At 48.6% G+C, this 20,914-nt stretch overlaps 1 protein-coding gene across 3 annotated transcripts in view; it reads right to left on the reverse strand.

Moving 5' to 3' along the window:
• Window positions 1–652: 652 nt before the first annotated feature.
• Window positions 653–20,914, reverse strand: part of PAPPA2 (pappalysin 2) — a 515,818-nt gene continuing 495,556 nt past the window's right edge. For all 3 annotated transcript variants that reach the window (XM_079106960.1, XM_079106962.1, XM_079106961.1), the window contains 2 exons: window positions 5,967–6,065; window positions 653–3,872 (listed from right to left, as the gene is read on the reverse strand). In XM_079106960.1, coding sequence (XP_078963086.1) covers window positions 3,798–3,872; window positions 5,967–6,065 — 174 coding nt within the window. In that variant the 3' untranslated portion in view covers window positions 653–3,797. The remainder of the gene's footprint in view (window positions 3,873–5,966; window positions 6,066–20,914) is intronic.

Below are 20,914 nucleotides of genomic sequence, written 5' to 3' on the forward strand. Positions count from 1 at the left end.
TTTTCATTCTCTTCTTACATCTTGGCCTCCCACAGACCAGGCTAGAACTTGACTTAGTCATGTGACTCAGAAGAGCTTTCTCCTCTAGACTGGGGCTTGCTGTTCTCTTCTGTGAAGTGAGACTATGTGATGTTCAGAACTGTCATGGAAATTAAGTAAGATTGTGTTTACCAAATGCTTGGCACATGCCAACTGGGTTCTACCTTCCAGAGATGTCCAATAATGCACAGCACCCTCACATCTTCAAATGTGTTCTTTGATGCCCCCCCTCCAATTTCTGCCGATCAAATCATATGCATCCTTCACGAACTAACCTCCACATGCCTCCTACCTTTGCCATATAGGGGTGAGGCCTATTTCTTCTGAACCTTAAAGGATCCTTACATGTCACTTCACAACTCCTAAGGCATTTGACATAATCACTGCCTACTCTCCTCTGTATGTATCACCTCTTGGGAATTTTCATGTTCATTTTCCTTACACATCCTATTTCTTAAAAAATAGTTTTTAAATGACTGAAAAGAACGATCCAACCACTCATAATCAATGACTGATGCCTGGACCTGGCACAGGCCAATGGAAAGTGAATCAGAAGTGACGGAATGATTCAAACCAAGAGCAAAACACCAAAGACGCTTCACGTTTTGTGTGCTGATTTTTTAATGAACATCTTATAATCTTACAAAATAACTGGTTGTAGCTGTTTTACGTTACAATACAGTAGATCAGCTCCTTTCACTATGTTTTCAATCAAACTGACCCCTTGGGTGCTGACTGACACACTCCATAGTGATCGCACAGAATAGAAGTGTCAAGTCCAATGCTGTGCAGTGGAGGGATGAGAGGGGCATCAAGAAGGGCTCTTGATGTCCTTTTTTGTTGGGAGCTGTGCATTCTCCCCACTCTGACCTCTTCTCTGTATCTCTCAGATTGAAGGCTGCCATGCTAGTCATTGGAGTCAGCCAGCAGCAACCAGAGCCCCTTGCTACAAGGAAAAAGAAGAAATAGGCAGAAAAGTCCCTGGGAAAGACCCTTAATGACTGCATGGGTGTGTAAGAGCAGCAGGAAGACCAACACATGGAGCAAGTGTGAGCGGGCCCTGCGATCTGTGGCCATGATATCCTAATCCTTTGATTCTCAGTGGCCTAAGGTGCTCATAACACGAGGGCCAGTGAGAAGGACTGGGAGAACCTGCCACCTCTGAATGTCCACAGCTGGCATAGCTAGGTGGCCTTCAGTGTCAGTGGCCTTTCACACTGCAGGAATTATCTTCTCCCTTCCCCAGAGCAGTGGTGAGTGAATTGCAGATGTCGCCAACAGAGAGCAAAGTACTTTAGAATGAAGTGTGGGACAGAAACCTCTTCACCATTCCTCTTCCAGAGAGACAAATCACAGTGCCCATTGGCCTGATTCACAGGCTCCATGTTTCTTGTGAGGGGTTGTGGTCTCCCTGGGCTGGATGACACCCCAGATAATGAGGGCTCTGCCTTTGCAGCAGGAAGGATTGCCCAGGACAGAGCTTGACATGTGTCCAGAAATCTGAATATTTTCCCCAAGAAAACAATTTTACTAAGTGTGTGCTTAAATAGAGAATCTAAACTTTTCCACTGTCTTCCATATTAAAGTCGATCAGGGTCCCAGAAAGAACGATTTCTTGTCTTCCTAGGGGCACAGTGGTGACACAGACAAGGAGTGGGATTTAGGCTGCAGTTTCCCTATCCACTAGAATACTGCGACAAGAGATTTGCGAATGGGCAAACTCTGCTCCTCCCCTGCCCAATGACTTTGCTGCCTTCCTTCTAAACAATGCACACTGATATGTGAAGATTGCTCTATCCTCATTTTTTTCATTCATGAATATTATTCTTCCTTGTGCTGAGCAAATGTAATATTTTGATAGTGGTGGATAACGTTTTCCCTTTCTTTTTTGCAAAGCCATTGCTTCAGTGTTGATGGGAAGAGTAGAAGACTTAATCAGAGCAGAAAGCGATGGTGCAGAGACCATGGTTGAGCTCTGAGATTGGCCTGCTCCTGGTTTTCCTTGGAGAAGAAACTCGGAGGGAAATGGCTCTAGGCCCTTTCTAAGATGATAAGACTGGATGTCGAACAGAAATTGGCTCCTTGCTCTCTTTCCCCAAGGCTAACCCCAAAACTATTTAAAAAAAAGTGTAACTACAACAGGCCATGTGCAAAAACAGACAGACAAGCAACAAAAGAACCCAGGATGCAAACAGAGGCGGAACTGATGTGGTCACCTCATGGTCCATCTATTGACCAGGAAAGGAGAAAGACCACAAAATGGACCCTAAACAGTTGAAATTCTTCATTCTCCCACAGAGTGTCAGCCTTGCTCCATGTTGTTTCCTTCACTCGCCCAGTGGAAATCTCTGGGTCACAGGTTTTATGCACCCGCTTGACTAGAATTCATCTTAGACGCTGGTTGCTCAAAGGCTCCACTGTGGTCTTCTTTGGGGGCTTGGAACAAGGACCAGATTTTCTCAATTCCTTCCATCCTGTCACTCTCTGCCCTGATTCAGTCTGACCCCTAACCTCTCCGTGGCCTCCTCTGGCTCCTCCATCCCTGCCTGTTCTTCCATCTCTTCCCGTCTTTCTCCTGGGTCATTTTCAAGACATTTTCCCCTGGAAAATCAACAGTTGGTGATGTGGCTATGAATGATGAACAGGCTTGGGGAATTCTAACAAAGATGAGACCACAGGCCAAGTACAAAGAGTGTGTGAGTTTCTGTGATCCTGGTGCTCAGAGGATGAGCCCTAACACAAACTTGCTGACCGGCTGGTCAACAGCCACATTGGAATAGGCACATATGAAAGTGGAGAAAATCCAATGGAGAGTTCTGAGAAATGGAGAAGAAATAATACATTCTTTTTTGATGGCTACTTAAGAACCACTGCCTTGTTCTCCAGCAGTGGGTCTCACACCCAACTTTCCACGTTGCTTCGTGCGATCATTGCAACTCCTATCCCCGGTAAGTGGGCCCAGCTCCCAGGGTATAAAAAGATGATCAGCTGGCATGCTAGCATCCAGAATTCTATCTGAACTCTCTCTCCTCCGCTTCCCATTTGACCTGCCAATCCCTCCACATAGAAAGACGGCAGAAGAACTTGTGTTTCTGTCCTCAAAGCCTCAGCATTCATTTTGGACATGAACTTCACAGCAGCATGTGTGGAACAATGGATAATTTTCAGCTTAGTAAACAGCAAAAAATATAATATAATATAATATATTTATATAATTATGTTTAAATACTTATAAAGAATTATTAACTAACCTCATCATTTAAGAGAGACTACACAAAAGGAAGGGAAAGGGTCAGTTTCGAGCAGACAAGCCCTGAAAGGTGACAATCCATTTGAAATGGGTATCGACAGAGTGTCCCTGGTGACTTTCCTTCTAGCATTCTGATAACGGGTCACACATTTGGTGGGGCTGAGTAGTCACGGGGTGCGGAGTGGGGAGTCAGTCGGGCAGGAGGTGATGTGGGTGGAGTAGAATATAGACAGGGAGGAGGGTCCTTGTTGATCTGATTTCTCCTTCCTCTTTTCATCAACGGCCACTGCAAAGAAACGTTCTGCTCTAATTCTCCCTAGGTGGACTACTTGGTGCTTCAGTGGACACCTACAAATATCCTCTTGTTTCTTAACAAAGGTCACACTCTCTCCTTCCTCCACTTCGTGACCTTTCTCCTTCACCTGCCCTGTATTTCCTCCCGCGGAGGCCACTGGCTCTGCCCGCCTCCAGGGCAGCAGAGGGGTGGGCTCAGTCCCAGGCCCCACAGTCACTGATTTTCTTCTGCCTTGGGGTCTCGGCAGGTGCATTCATCCTGGTCACAGTCAGCAGCAAATGGAATGACCTAGGGGAATGAAAGAGAAGTGGCAATAATGGGCGTGTGTGCAGAAACCCCTGCTCCACCAGCTTCCACTGCTCTCACTCGGTCTGGAAGGAAGTGGGACCATGTGTCAGTATCACGGACCTGGAATGAGCACTCAGTTCTCACACACAGCGTCGTTTCAGCAAGACTGTCCTTCCTTCTGTGAGAAGGACAACAGAGACAGAGGTGTGTGTGGTTTCAGTAAATTGATGGGTGGAAGATGCTCGTCTGGCCAGACTCTTAGGACTACTTCCACTGTTACCTTGGATATCTAACACTATGGTTTTTGTTGCTGTTAATACTTCACAAAATTCTTGCAAGTGAGAAGGACATATGTGAGCACCTCCCACACACACAGGGAGGGCCAAGGGCTCACTGATTTAATGCAGGGCAGCGGAAGGGCTCTGTGGAAAGCCAATTGTGGAGACTGTCCCTCTGGCTCCAGCTCCTCAGTGCTCCTGGGGCACTCGGACCATCTTTGACATCTTTGTATGCATGAGGTTTTGCCCTCCTGAGCCCAGGTATGCTTTGGCGTGGTGTCACACCGTCTCCACCCACTGTTTGTGGCAGTATTGCCACTTTCCAAGGAATTCTCCCTCCTCCATGCCAGGAGTGGTCAAGTGAGAATTGCTTTCCTCCTGCTTGCCCTGATACCAGCAGAGGAGCCCCACTACTTGAGTGTCCACGACCAGCATGGGAGAGAACCGGACATTTGGAAACACAGTGTAGAAGGGACCGAAATTCTACCCTTCGGCCATTGGCAATCAAATGAGATAAAAATGAACAGGCATCCCATACAAGACGGGTCCAAGCCCACTGAAGAGATGGGCCCAGGTTGGGCAAATGAACTGGAGCATGGTGGGGTTGTGTGGGGACGTATCCCAGCACATTTGCACACATGAAGTCAAGCGTGACACAGGGGTCAACTGAGGGGGTGTGCCTCTGCAGCCTGGGTTCTCGTGTGCATTGACCACGGGCTCTGGTGTCCATTTAGACGAGTCGTAGGTCGGCAGTGTGAGATGGGGAGGGAGCTGCCTGCTTTCTCCTCCACCTCATCAGACCTTCCTGCATGAGATGGGCTCCTTCACCAGTTATTTTCACAAGACAGGACAGAACAGAAATAGCTGGCCTGGTTTCTGACCTGGGATCCAAGCTCTTGATCTGTTTCTCTTAGTTCAGGATTTATTGATGTTTACAGCAGAAAAGGGCCAAATTGGAGAGTGATATGATGAACCCCGACATGCTTTGTGCTAAATAAGTCAGTTTCTGCGAATGGCAAGAACAGTATCTGGCACACAGTGAGGCAGCAGAAAATGTTAGCGAAGAAAAAAAAGCACTCAGGTCCACATAGAGGTGACCACAGTAGGTGTGGCTTTATTGTGGAGACAGGTACAAGGAACGATATAACGGCTGCAGTTTTTGATTCAGCAAACTGGCCAACTCACTTCAAATATCTTCAGAGCACTTGGATTTTTACCTATTTTATTACAAAATTTTAGCCTATTTAATTTTATAGACTTCACTTGAGCCTGTCTATAAATTTAACAGAGCCAAGAATAATGGCAATCGGGGGCATCAAGACAAGGATTACTGCTGGGGTCTGGTCCAGACAGCACTCCAGGTGGCGAGCGGCAGCCGTTGTACACGTGCCTACAATGTCACTATATGACACCATCTGACTTCATGTAATTATGAAGCTGAACGGTAGTGGGATAGCACTCCACTGGGACCCAGCGTCCTCACAGGGTGGAGACCATTGTTTTCCCTGCCTAGGGAGAAATTTCCCAGACAATGATGAGCAGGCAAGAGACTTTCATTAGCCAAAGCCAGTGCGTTTATGATGGATGATTGAGAGGACTGGCGTTTTCTAGGACCCTTACTAAAGACGGTTACCCTCAATCCTGTCACTTTAGAGCTTCCAATGTTTAGAACTTCTAATGTGATTATCATTCTCTTGGTGACTAAAAGCCAAGTCTGATGTGCTCTGAAGCAGAGCTGGCCGGAGAACCTGCCTTCCCTCCTGTAGCTCACTGTCCCTCTGCCGTCCCCCTGCCGTCCCCAGGAGCCCCCATGTACCTTCTTGGAGGAGAGTGTAGAAGAGCAGCAGTCTCCTCCGTCGTAATGGCAGTAGGCCCGGTTGTTGATCGTGTCGCACCAACCATCTGCTTGAAAAGGCTGTGAGGAGGCTGAGATCAGAGTCCAGCAGTCTCACTGTGCCTGGCCCTCCTTCCCACTGCCCAGCGCCCTCCCCATGGAACTCCAGAGACCCCAGTGAGCACCTGAGGGCAGGACACATCCTCAAGAATCTGGGAACCTTGAGATAAGACCATGGGACCTAGGACATTGTCGGATTTCTCTTGCAGCTCCTGCTCCTGGCCTACTCTAAGGGCTGCGATGGGTCATTAGATGCCTTGATCAACTTTTCACCTTCTTATAAATACCAGGTCTTTATCGTATGCGGGTTACAGAAAGATTCATACATTGTAGCTCTGTTGACTATCAGAGAAAGCCTGTATACTAGACAGGATTGGCTTTAAAAGTCCCACTTTATCAGTGAGAAACCAGGGATGTGTAGATGATCAGAATCATCCCAGGTCACACAGCTGCTGCTGGGCTCAGGCAGTGCCTGGCACATAGCTCGGCTTCCTGCTGCTCCTCCCACACTGAGGACCATGGCCCCAGCCTGTCTCCTGGTACACTCAAGACTGGTGCCGAGAGACTCTAGCACCAGTGCTTTAAAGACTTGTGTGCTCTACAGACTACACTGCTGTCTGCCCCCAGGGCAGTGGCCCTCGGGTTGAGGACACCAGGGCTAGTACAGAAATGTTCCCACACACGCGGCCACCTGAGGCCCAGCAGCTTGACCCAGGCTTAGAGCAGAAAAAGTGAGATTTTCACTTACTCCTGTTACTACTGCAAGTTAACAAGAACCAAAGTGGGAAAGGGGCCCAGAAGAAACCAGAGTTAATGGAGTGTTTCGCCCCTGAAAGGGAATGTGTGATAAGAACAGCAACAAGCCGCTAAAAATAGCTCAGCAGCCCGGGACTGTTTCTCTAGGGAATGACCTCAGGGGAGCACAGCCCATAGCACCCTGGACTGCGGGCAGCCAGCCCACCTACTCAGGCGCCATGACGGCTCACCAGCCCAAGCTCGTGCCCAGCTGTAGTCTCAGCATGCATCTTGTGCACAAACCATGTGGGTCACAGAACTCTGGGATTCTAAGGTCACCTCCCAGTTTCCATGTTCAAATCACTTTCTCTCTCCCTGGCCTCCCTAAATGTCAACTAGAAGGATCATTCCCTATTTCACTGGGCTTCGATGAGATACATCACTGAACTCAGAAATGGCCATTAAATGATTTTCAGCATTTGAGCTATGTCAGAAGGGGCTTGGCCAAGTGATTACTTCACTGTTTTGATGTATTCTATGGGGTCCTGAGGTCATTTGCACATCCCATTCCAGATGTATACTGGGTTGCCAACCTCTGCAAAGCTGCGGCTCCTGCGGGGAGAACAGCTGCTGCACAGCTGCAGGCAATGTCAGCGGAGAGCAGGAAGTGAGAATGAATCCTGTTTTCAACACAGGCCTCGCCGGGATGAGAGACAAAGACTCCGAAATGGGCGTCTGTCTTATACTGGAGCCAGTCCCTCCAGCTCTGGAGAACTTGGACCAACCATACCATCAGGACTTGGGTCCAAAGTTGCAGCCAAATAATCAGAGTCAGAATGTAACTGGCACATCCTGTGGATGCTCTTGAGTCCTCCTGGGAGGACCAGATATTTGCTGAGATCCTCCAGAGTTTCCTAGGCCTTGTTCAAGTGTTTAGCATATATGTTACCCCGCTAACACTGCATCTGTTCCTTCTCCTCCAACTGTGACTGACTCATTGACGAAACTTCATCTGTTCCTTTTTTTCTCTTTCATGTAATTTTCTATAAAAAGCCAAAGAGCATCCAAAACACTCATATACAAGTAAGTATGCTCTTCACAACGGAGAATTAAAGGTGGGTCTAAAGATATCTTCCCTTTCATAAGAACAACCTACACTTTGAATGGGTTGAGTAAGGAATCCTGGGAAATCACTCTTTGCAAAGGCCTCACCACAGATGGTTTCTCATCACGAGAACACTAGGAAAGGTATGTTGGAAAAGGCAGTAAGCCTTTCCAGGTCTCCTTAGACTTCTATTGTGATGGCCTCAGATGATTTCTAGAAGCTCCTTCTTTTCTACTCTTAAATGATCATTTGGGAAGAGAAGGAAATTTATGAAAAGCTGCAGAAGCACAGAGAAAAGGTTGAAAAGACCCACACATTTAACGTGCTCTATACCTATTAGAATTAACTGCTCCTACCCAACCTGCCAAAAGCAACCACTCCACCCTCAACAAACAGAGTCTCCCATGGCAACAAGTGCCTGGGACGCTTGACAGCTTGAGTCCAAAGTTACAATGGAAAACTAGGAGGGAAAAATGACTAATTGATCCAAAGTTTGAAAGCATCTGAAGGCTGGATGTAGAGTAGGAGATTCTAACCTCAACAACCACAAGCTGTCAGGCCTGGGCCACCATGGCTCCCAGGACACATCCCCAGGGAGGGCTTGGTCTCTGGTACACCATGCAGGTGACTGAGTTTCACCACACAAACATATGCGTACTTGAACCCGTAACATCAGAAAATGAAGGGCTCCACTCAAGTGCATTTTTCAAATACCTGAAGGTTATTCTTTATGGGCCACTTTGCCATTTTTATTTTAATCATTTTGATAAAAAAAAATATTTAGAAAATTCCCACTCACCTGCCTTTTAACCATGTATAGTACACATAGCCATCAACACAAACACTGCTTTTTTTCCTGCACTAGAAAGCTCTCCCCTTTCCTAAATGATGTGCTTCCTTACACACACACACACACACACACACACACACACACACACACACACCCGCGTCAGGTCTGACTTATCTTTGAGGCAGACATCCAAGCCCTTAGAATTATGGCTCAATTAATTATGTAAATCTGAGGGACAGCCTGGGCTACCCTTCTTTGGTTGTTACAGGGAGGCTATCATGCCAGCCTCCTGGAGTGAGCTGTGTCCCAGGAAGTCGAGGGGGCCACATGAAGGGCAGTGTGACCGTCTGTACTACCTGCATACCACTTTGCAAACTTGCCAGTCGTGAACCTGATTTCTTCTTTATGTATTAATGCTATTCCCACAGCACAGCATCCTTGTAGCAGGCGAGGGCAGCCCCTTTGGCCCAGAGGCAGCTCCTCTTTTAAAGCTTCTCTGCCCGAGTGAGAGCTGAGAGATGGCGGTCCCCTCTGACGCCTGTGGTTGTAGCCATTCATTGAATCTCTCACCATTCCTTACTCTGTGCCCACACGGGCCAGGTACTATTATGGGGATACGGAGATAATTAAAACCCGCTTCTGTCCCTTGAGGAACCCCCGTGAGGAATCTGAGCTCAGTGTGATAGCTCAGAGCAGGCAGAGCAGGCAACAAGAGGAGGAGAAAACTTGACGGAGGGTTTGGGGTGGGAGTCTGCTCTCAGGAGTTGGTGCTGCCTGCCACATCTAGCCACTTCAGAGGGGCTGGGACTGGGCGACTCTGAAGAGGAGTCTGAGGGAGCTGTTGAAGGCGGGGAAGAGGGTGACAATAGAGAGGCAGTGGAAGCTCAGAATGCCGGTCCCAAGGCCTCCTTCAGGGAAGCGCCACAAACTTCGATAGGCTGATAATACCTCCCTCCCTTGAATCAGATTAAGGGACGTTTTCTTCAACATCTTGCAATAGCAGGGAGACCACGCTGAGATTTTAGGAAGGCAGTCTGTACTTCAGACCTGCTCTGCTGAATTACAGGCTGGGATCTCAGCCGGAAGGGACCGTCTCCCTGTAGGTAAGGAGTGGGGCAAATCTTGTCCTATCAGTCAAGGAGTGTCGCAGACAGGGAGAGGTCAAGCATATTTTGACCTGATGCCAACAGCTCGTCTCTCTCTCCAGCCTCCCAGTCACGTGAGTGAGCAGTCAGACCCACGTCCATGTCTTCCTATCCACTGGGCTACGGCAGGCCCCAGAGAAGCCCTTTTCCACAGTGGCTGTGGCCAGCGCCTGGGAGCCCTGGCAGCAGTATGGAGCCCTGTGCACAGGTAGACGAGCCGTCACTGCTTTCCCTTTCTCTGGCTCTTCAGTGGATGGTGACATCCGCCTGAGTGTCACTGTCCTCACTCCAAGTGGCTTGAATGTTCGCACCCTCCCACGCTCACGTTGGTGTAATGCCCTTTCAACCACAGGAAGAGGAGTTTTAAGAGGTAATTGGGGCATGAGGGTCCTGTCCTGATGAAGTGTTGGCTTTAGATATGAGGCGTCCCCCAGAGCTTGTGTGTGGGACAATGGGAGAATGATCTGAGGTGAGATGGTTAGATTATAAAAGTCGTGACCTGATCAGTGGATTAATCCACCAATGTGGATTAACTCGGTGAAAACTGTAGGCAGATAGCCTGTGGCTGGAGGAGGTAGGTCACCAGGAGTGTGCCTTTGTGGCTTATATTTTGTCTCTGGAGAGCAGAACTCTCTCTGCTTTCTGATGCCATGTCCTGAGCTGCTTTCCTCCGCCATGATGTGCTGCCTCACCTCGGGCCCAGAGCTATGGAGTTGACCATCTATGGACTGAAACCTCTGAAACTTTGAGCCAAAATAAACTTTTCCTCCTCTCCTTTGTTCCTGTCAGTTCCTTTGGTCACAGTGACATAAAGTTGACTGAACCATGAAGGGATTAATGCCATTATCAGAGCCTCTCATCTGCCCTCATCTGCTCCCTCCATTGCCCCTCCATGGCCACCTGCTATTGCCCTTCCATCTCTGCCATGAGATTGTGCTTCAAGAAAGCCCCCACCAGATGCTGGTCCCCTGACCTTGAATTTCTCAGCTTCCAGAAAAGTAAGTCAGTACATTTCTGCTTATTTTAAATTACCTTGTCTTAGGTATTTTGATGTAATTGCACAAAACAGACACCGTGGTTCAGCCTACTACTTCTGTACTGCCTGGGTTTCATACCCAAAGACAGCAAAGAATGTAAAAGGTGGAGTCCTTTTCTAGGACCTCTCTCAGAATCTCAGGTAGAACTCGGGAGGCCTTTGAGGGCCTTCAGGGACAATACTTGCTTCTCAATAAGACAGAAGATCACCAGTGCTGGCAATGATATGGAGCAGAGGGAACACTTGCTTACTGTTGGTAGGAATGTAAATTAGTCCAGCCATTGTGACAAACAGCATGGAGGCTCCTCAGCATGCCGTAGTTATACAGGCACATCAATGTCCATAGGAGCACCACTCATAATAGCCAAGTTATGGAACCAGCCCAGGTGTCTGTCAACAGATGAATGGATAAAGAAAATGTGGCCATATACACAATAGAGTTTTACTCAGTCATAAAAAGGAATGAAATTATGGCATTGTCTGGCAAATGGATGGAGAATATCATGCTAAGTGAAATAAGCCAGACTTGGAAAGTCAAAGGTCAAGTGTTTTCTCTCATATGTGGAAGCTAGAGCAAAATAGTGGAGCAGGGGAAGGAGATGGGGAGAAGATTCCATGAAGACCCAGGAGAGAGCAGTAAAGAAAGGGGATTGAGGTGGGGGAAAGGGGGACAGGAAAAGAGCAAATTGCAGAATGAAACTGACAAAATGATGCTGTGAATATGCAACAGTAAATTCCATCTTTATGTATATCTATAAAACATCAATTAAAAATAAATAAATAGGAGGAAGATCAGTAGAGTAGAGGTAGAGGAATGGGGGAGGGAGGAGAGGAGGGGAAGAAGACACACTAAAGACTGAAATGGAGGCAGTTCTATTCCATGCATGTATGAATGGACCCCACTATGATATATGACTGTAGTGCCCTAATAAAATAATTTAAAAAATAGAAATAGAACTACCATGTGATCTAGCAATCCCACTCCTGGGTATATATCCAAATGAAATTAAATCAGTATGTCAAAGACAGTTGTCCCTCCTACACCCCAAAGGGACATGGAATTCTAAGGATAGATGAACCTTGAAGACTATTTGTATAAAACCTTCAGTTTATAAATGATGTAACAGAGTCTTAAAAAAGTGAACTGTCTTGTTTTTAAGGAAAATTAGTGGCAATCCTGGAGACAGAACCAATTCCTCAATTCCTGATCTGGTGGTCTCTCTGTGATGCCATGCACACACTACTGAATGACTTCGCTATGCATTTAATTTATTGGGTACAAAGGGCAACTTAAACTCCTTTGGAGTCTCTACAAAATGGATTTAGGAATCATTACAATTTTGATATGGGGTGTCCCCCAAAATAATTGGATTGTGAGGATTTTAACCTAATCAGTGGATTAATCCAATCGATGGATTAATAATGTGGATGGACTACCCAGCAACAACTGTAAGCAGGTGGGTGTATTTTTTCAACAAAGAAATGAATAGGATTTGCCCTATTTGAAGTGGGAGATTAACTTCATGATGAAGTAGGAGCACACTTTATGACCAGATTCCCTCCTTTTCTTTATTCCTCTACTGTTAGAAAATCTGCTGGGCTCGCTACTTTATAAGAGTCACATGATTTAGACTCAGGTCTACTTTTAAGGGCCTCTGGCACTTTTCTTATTATATTTACTTTTTTGTGTGGTTCTGGGAATGGAATCCAGATATACAGCTGTACCCTAGCCCCTCTTTCCTATTACAAACATGGACCCACCGTGCACACTGGAGCTGAGAAAGATTTGTGTACATATATCTGTAAATCATGTATATATGTGCATATCTGTATATTTCTACTAGGTACAGAGTATTGGATGCATCCATTTATGGAAGTAGAAGGAAATAGTAGACTACACCATCTGAAAGTTCTCCCTCTATAAACCAACTAAAAATGCTGAATGAAATTTAACAACATTCCCTCAGTTCCACAGCTGGGATCTTAAGAAAGGAAGGGAAATTCCTTAGGGACCCAAAAGAGAAAGAGACAAAAACTAGAGAAGAAAGAAGGCAGCAAACCAGGGCTATCCTGGGAACGTTCACAAATCCGTAATCCAGGAACAGAGGACTGGGTTTTGGCCCTTGCAAGGTGGGGAATTATAAGTGGCCCTGCTGGTATTTCAGTAAGGAGACTCTGCCAGGACTGACAGGGAATGACACAGTCATGCTAATGCTGCCCAGGTTGGCTGGCTCACTTGGGAGCCAGGAGGTCTGCTTATCGGTCCCAAAGTCTTCATGACTCAAATCCGGGCCTTGGCTAAGTCACCAGCTGCTAAGATGCTAAGGACCTTCCGGGTTACCAGCTGACAGGTGAAACTGCAACGTATCTCCTTGAAGGCTAAATGTCAAATAGCTGATAAGCACAAGTAGTTGAAAGAAGGAACACAGGGACGCATGTGCTGTCGGAGGGCAGAGGGCGGAGGTGAGGTCTGGTCTTGGGGTCTGTGGAGCATTACTGACCCTCGTGCAGTTGTGCAGCTTCTGTAAAGGGCCTCCAGTGTCCATCTGTGCTGTCGGCTGGACCCCAGAGATGGCAGAAGTGTATCTTTCAGGGTCCAAAGACAAAGTCTGATTGTGATCGGTTCCCCTGTGTCTGATATCAGGACCAGAGCAAAGTCCTAAGGGGTGCAGATGACAGTCACTGGAAAACTGGGTGAGAGGAATTGAGGTGGAAAAAGAAAAGCAAACCAAACAAGATGCAGTGACTCCTTCACCTGCAATGTTTTCGTTTCCTTCAAGGTGCCCAGAAGGTTTCGTCTCTTAACAGCAAGAGGTGGTGCTGGACGGACCTGTGCTCAGAGCCCAGCCCCGCTCCTTACCAACTACCAGAATCTGAGCAAGTTACTTAGCTACAAGCAGCATCCTCCTCAGAAAATGAATAGCAACACCCTCCTTGCAGGATTGTGCGAATCCTAGGAAGGAGTGAACAGCCAGTGTCTGCCCACAGCCAGCCCAATACATCATGGCTTCACAGAGGTTGCAAGTCGGTGGGAAAGTTCTCTGCATAGACTCTGGTCAGAAAAACTTCAAAACTCTAACACCTCAGAGGCAAATCCATTAATGTTGTCATCCCCGAGCGCCTCCTGCCCATCCCCGTCACCACAAAGGGCCTGAGTGGGAAGGGAGTGGGCCTGAGGCCTGTGAGAACGGGGGGCATGGGCCTTCCTGGTGTCCAGAAACTAGGGTGCTCCTCAAAACCAGAGGGGCAGCCTGTATATCTTAGCTTCTGAGAAGCCCCAAACCATCCCAGGTGCTTCTTCCCTGATGTGCCACAGGACAGGAAGGTGAGGAGACTCTCTGGGACTGACTTTCCAGTCAGAACTAACCTCCTCACAGCCCCTTTCATTAAGCCTCAAATAAAGCGCCCGAGTCACACAGACTGTCCACCTCAAGGCCCAACACACACCACCCTGTGCACCGCCTAGCTTGTCCTCTAGGCCCAACACGGCCCAACACGAGTGACCCAAGCCTCCCCAAGGGTGGAGTGGAGGGTGGACAGAGGTACAGCCATGAATGGTGAGATTGGGCAAGGGACTGTAAGGTGGGGTCTGCACACGTCGGTGCCGGGAGACCTGAGCTCAGTCGGAGCCCTGCTTCTCAAGGAGATCCGCATACCACTGCACTGGGTCCACAGGAGCCAAGGCACGTCTGCAGGAGCGTCACCTGCCCCTCTGTTGAGAGCCACTGCATCAGTCACTGGGACGAGGGAAGGTGTCCTGGCCTTCTGACCGCCCAGAGGCTTCACTGAGGTAAGGCGCTCAGTACTTCTTGCCCTTGTCCCCTCCCTCCTGCCACCAAGACAGCAGGAAAACCTGTGCAGGCTGTGAAAGGTCCCAGGGCTGGACTCCAGCCACCCGGTTATTCCTTCTACAAATCTCGATAACCACTCAGAGTCACCACTTGGCCCTTCTGCCTCGAACCTCAGTTCCATGTCCTGAAACAAAGCCACCCACGAAACCTTCCCCGCCCCTCCCTGAGGTCCCGGTTTGCCTCCTGCCTGGTGCAGCTGATCTGTGCGGTCCGTCCAAATGCTGCACCAGCGAGTCCCTCTCCTTTGCTATGGGAATCTGATGTCGTGGCAGCCTCGCTCTCCGTCCTCCTGGAAGCACAGAGCGACACTTCTCAGGATGCTGTCCAGCAACTGCAGGTGCTGGACTCTGGCTCCAGGGCATCCATGGCGCACACCGTCTGAGCCTGGGCTCCCACAGGAGTTAGTGATGACACAGCCTCACCTCGCGGGCGTCCCCGGTGTGGCGGGTGGGCCTATTTGCTCTCAGGACTTCCTTGGTCTTGTTTTCACAGTAGGCCTGGTGGGTGTAGGTGGCTGCAGGTGGCCTGACGCGTTCTTGCTGCGTGGCACTTGGCTTTCTTCTTTAAAAGAGCAATAGCTTAGCAACTGTCTGCTCGGGGACCTTTCTGCCTCCTCTCCAGCTAACTGGAGCCGGCCTGCTGGGTCTGGAGGTCAGAGACAGGAGCCTGGAACACAGGAGGCTCCGACTCTGTGGGGACCAAAGGAAGGAGCGCGTCCACGTTGTTCTGCTTTGTTTCCCTCCTTCCCTCGGCAGGGAGCCGTGTATACAAGTGCAACTCCGCAAACCAGTCCGTGGTTAATAAACGTTTAGGGGTGCATCTGGCAGCCTCCTCAGAACCAACCCTGTCAACTAAGGAGTCAGAACAACTTTTTCCACTTTTCTTGCCTTTCCTCCAAGATAAGGTCACCTTTCCCCTCTCTTGTTCTTTAACTGTCTCAAGTATTTGTTCTATTAATTACTGTCCTTAAAATACCACCTGAAAACAGCTTAGCTGACCTTCCAGAAAAAGGCTCACTTGGACTTTGAACAGACACCACACTTAAAGACCCAGACGCGCGAGACAGAGCAGACTCTCAGGCCTCTGCGGGCACCAAGCTGCCTGGCGCCGACTGCCCCTAGTCACCTCCTCGGGCAGCCACTCCCTCGGCCACTCCTCTCTGGGCGCCAGGCCAGTTGTGCTTCGAGGACCCTCCCCGCCTGATTGGAACATTCGGTGGTACCTGCTGTGCTCAAGAGCCCCCGCGGTTCTGGGAGGCAACGGGGAGGCCAGGACGAGAGAGCACCTGTGCTGGGACAAGAGCCAAAGGCAGGGGGACCCCGGCGAAGGCCACGGGCTGAGGACTCCTGGGTTCCGCGGGCACCTCCAGCCTGTACTTCCTCTGCTCTGCCTCGTGGCTTTTTGGCCTGCCTTGGGGTCATGGAAGGCGGAGGCTGGCCCAAGCTGGCCAGCGGCATGTCCCAGCGCAGCCCGACACGTGTGCTCACCGCCCCACACCACGATCGCACAGTGCCAGCGGCTCCGCCTGTCTCGGCTCTGAGCCTCCAGAGCTGCCCTGGAAGTGCCCGCGGGAGGAAAGGGCGTGCGCGTGTCTGCACCGCACACTTTCCTCGGCCTGCCTGCTGCGTGCTCAGTGCCTTTTCTTGCTCCATCTCTCATCCTCCCTCCTTCCTTCTCTCGCCCTCTCTCCCTTCCTCAGCAGTCAGACACCTGAGAGAAACCCTGGGAGAAAGCAGAGACTCCCAGGCCGGCAGAGGCCCTCCCTGTGGGCTCTGCGGCCACGGCCCACTCCCCGGGAGCCCGCAGCTCCTGGGGTTCCACCAGCGCTCACGGGATGGCTCACGGCACTTGTCACTCTCCCCTGCTGTCCTTCACTTATATACAGTGCAGGCGTGTATACATATGTGCTTACATTAATGTGTGAATACATGCCCGGGTACCTACATGGTACCTGTATGACACACAGGGATGTTTCCTCATATGTGAGACATATGTAATGAGACAAGGAAATAATAGGCATTGCTATAGTTGTGTGTTATGTAGTAATAATAAGCTGTATTTGGTGTTTGTCTGGAATTGCAAAACTAAAATAAAGGCCCCTGGTGACAAACTTGCTGTGTGGCAGTATGACACTCCTAAACAATGCCGATATGAACCTTTATCTATGATTTCAGTGGTGGCTCCTATCTAGTCGTGCTCTGGTCTTTATCAATGAAGACCAGAGCATGACTGGGTGAAAATCACTACTTAAACCCCCGGACTTTTGGAGCAAACTGTCAGCAGCACCGTGACCAGATGACTCCACATTGCTCTGTCTCTTGAGTGCCCCGTCTGCTGTCCACTCCATCGCTGATTGCTGATCAACCATTGTCACTGAGGCCAGATGACTGACCACCGGAGAGGGGACGACAACTGCCATCCAGCCTCCAGCTTATCAGACACCTGAGGACATCCAAAGACATCTGAGGAGCTCAGAGAGGCTACAGCTGAGAAGAATCCCCTCAGTCTTGTTTGGCTACTTGGCTAAGAGACATTGCACTGAGTAAGTCCATGGGGACTGGACTCTAGGTGAACAAGGGAGTGAATCTTCAATGAATTTGTGATTTGCTATCATTAGGAATGTTGAGTGTGCACTGCATGAGTAAAATCCACTTGTTGGAACCAAACTCGATTCCTCTCTCTCTCACTGCTCATGACAATGTATGTGAATAGTGATTGCTAATCCATAATTAGAGATATATTACATACCACATATTCTTTTATACACACAAACACACACACACACACACACACACACACACAATTCCTCCGGAAGTTTCAGGTGTAGGGAGCAAACCTGAAGGTAAGACTTTTTAGAAACACAAACCACGATGCAGAAGCAAAGCGCTATTTTTCACTTCACGCGTGCTGTATGCTAACAGGCCACACAAACGATCTTACTGATCCTGGTAATGGCCCAGCGGCGTAGGTGCCATTATCTGGCCATGTTCTAGAGGGAAAGTCCAAGAACTGCACTGGTAAAGGAATGAGTCTGCAGGCAGGTGGGGGAGCCGCTCTCTGATGCCCAGGTCTGACCTGCCCATGCTGCCTCTGGCATTGTAAGTGACACTCTTCACTTTGCCTCTCAGTCCTGCATACCTGGGGCAAGCGCACTAACACCACTGGTAGGAGGCAACCACCCTCTGTCTCAGGAAAACTCAGTGTCACAGAAATGTGTTAGTGTGTCACGTAAGGCATTAAATGGCAAAGCAGCTTGTCTGAGCCAGGCCGGGGCTCTTGGCTAGAATCCTGGGACTCCTACCCCACACATACTTAGCCTGTCTTCCCTGCACCAGGCACACAGTCGATTCCAGGCAGGACAAAGTCTGTGCCTTAGAGAGGCTTCTGTGGGACAAGCACTGAATAGGGCAGAACCCTGACTGGCATGTGAGACCATGGAGAAGTGTCTCTCCTATGGTTCCAGGAAAATGGAGAGAGAATTCCTGAAGGCACCACCTCGAAGAGGTACGAGGATGCAGGAAGGGAGGAGAAGGCGCGTTTTGGAAAAGCTTTATGGAGTATACAGGATTAGGCCTGATCTTTGAAGGATGAATAGGATTTGGGTAGAGATGTAAGGAGAATAAGCCCCCCAGGAAGGCCAAATACCAGCCAAGATTTGAAATGGGAAAAGAAAAGATATATCTGTGGTTTTCTGCTTTGAGTATTAACAATCCAAGTTGGGAACTTGGTCAAAATCTCCATCCAGAGGAATTTGGTCCATATCCTAAAGACAACAGGAACAACTGAAGGTGATTGTTTATTTTTTTGAACAGAAGAAGAACATGACAAACGTTATGCTCCAAAGGTTGAATCCAGGGACAACGCAGGAGAGTTCAGCAGAGAACTGGAGGGCCCCAGAGCAGGAAGAAGTTGATTATTTCAAGCAAAATGAACTGAGAACAGAACTGGCTGCTTGTGACAGAATAGAAAGGGCCGGCGGAAACGGCATATGAAGGAAGGTCAACGGTCCAGGGTGAGTGGTTCTATTTGGGGAGGAGATGGCTAGAGATATTTAATGGCATTTTGACTATTTAAATCATGACATGTTTTTCTCAAAAAATGTGCTCATTGCAAAACTAGCTAGAAAGAATCTCTCCCACCATCTAAGGACTGAGTCAGGACAAAGTTCATGATCAGACAGCAAAACTGCGCACGTTTTCTTTGCTCACATCAACACAGAGGGTCTCGGCACATCTTCTGTCCTGCCTGATTTCCAAGCCTTCTCCACAACTTAGACACAACTATTTTATCACCCCCAGCACTATCCAGGCCTGGCTGAGTTAAGGAATGGCAAGAGGGGGTGACACGTTTATTCTATAATGTTCTAGAATGTTTTCTTGCCAAGTGTCTTGTTTCTTTTAGCCTCCATCTAGTTATAAGATCTTGGATCTATGGACAATTCAGTCTGTGTGACTGACTGCTGTGGCTCTCATCCCAGGATGTCACTCCACTCTGGGTTGTCAGTCGGCTGTTCCACACTCTGCTGACTTGTTGGTTCATCCGGACTTGCTTTCACCCAGACGGAACCTATTCTTTGAGCAGGTGTCTTGTTCATGTGACCTTTCCTCTTGCTTGTCTGTACCTATGCCCTCCTCTGCTGACCAAATACATCCGGCTCCTGTGTCTCTGACCCTTACTAAGCAGAGTTCACTGGAACACCACCTCTTTCTCTTCTCTCTCTGACTTAAAGCTTACCAAGCCAGGGGAGGTGTCCTAATAGGTGGTCAGCCTCCCATGTTCCTCTCTCAGTTTTTTAAAGTCTCTCATTTCTAGTTTCCGCATCATGTATTCGTTTCTCTGATCTTAGTCTTCCTACCAGATTAAAAACACGGAGTAGAGAATCAGGCTGCCTGGGTTCACTCACTGGTCCCATAGTTGCTGTCTTGGGAACTCTGGGAAGTTAATTATGCTGTTGACCACTCAGTTTCCCCTCCAGTACCACAGGATTGGTAATGATGGTAATAATTCCTCATCTTGTGCTCCTTGTATACAGTAAACCTTCAATCATGTCATTAACTACACCATGTAACCAGCAGCTACTTTTCCCCCCATGAGCATGAGCTTGGGTCCTCTGGGTATCAGCGGTTCCTTGCTGTGAAAGCAGAGCTATCAGATAACCTTGCCATTCTTCCTCTTTTAACTATGCTCTGAAACACTATGGCTCTTACCAGTTCCCTTGCCTGGTTATGGGACAGAATGGTTTGCGGCCGCGAGGCAAGCAAAGTGTCTCTGCAAAGCTTCCTGAAGCACGCAGCCTTGAGCGCCGGATTCTGCTTTGGTGGCTGAGATGCAGCAGTGTTCCTGGGCCGGAGCTCTCCCTGGCCTCTCCTTCTCATCCGTCATCCCCACCTCTTCTGACCTCCGTACCCTCTGACAACCCTTAGGATTGTCAGATCTGTTCCCCACAGAGGCTGCTCAGGATTGGCTTACCCATCCCCACCTGCCTACTGTACCTTCTCCTCCCAAGGGAAGCAGTTGACATAGAGAGGTCAATGGCTAATATTTATCTGTAACTAAATAAAAAATAAAATATTAAGGCAACATGAAACTTTAGTTATGAGATGTTTGATACTTTATGAACCACATTGAGCAGACATGTCTTGGGGGGACAAGTGGGAACATGCATAGCAGCCCAAATGACCTCACAGAGGTAGATATGTGGTAAACAGAACAGGGAAACCCAACTCTAGCGAGCAGGGCATTTTCTGCTCAGGTGAAGTGAGGAGGAGCAGAAAACACAAATTTATCAATTGAGATATTTTACTGATTCATCTACCCCCAATTTCCAGAGCGCCTGTGAAAAAGGAGGCCGGGGGAGCACAGGCAGGGCGGGGCTCTACTCCTCATCTCCCAGGCTGCTCTGGACAGGTCTGGCCCTCGGGCTGGGCACCTGGGGCATGAAACCAGGACAGGGGAGATAGGGCCAACCTGCTCAGGATGCAGGTACCCCCTCTTTAGCTACAGTGCCACTGGGGTCACATGTGGCTCCAAAGGCAGAGACCATTTCCAGAAATCTAATGGCATTTCAGACATGCACCACCAAGTTTCCTATTTCTAACATTAGAAGGACTTCAGTCGAATCTAATCTCATTTTTAATTAGTCCTTCCATCACCTGGTGAGGCAGATTAATATGATTATCCATAATCCACTGATGGGGAAAATGAGACA

This window comes from Sciurus vulgaris (genome assembly GCF_902686455.1).
Source record: "Sciurus vulgaris genome assembly, chromosome: 12".
Lineage (NCBI taxonomy): Eukaryota > Metazoa > Chordata > Mammalia > Rodentia > Sciuridae > Sciurus > Sciurus vulgaris.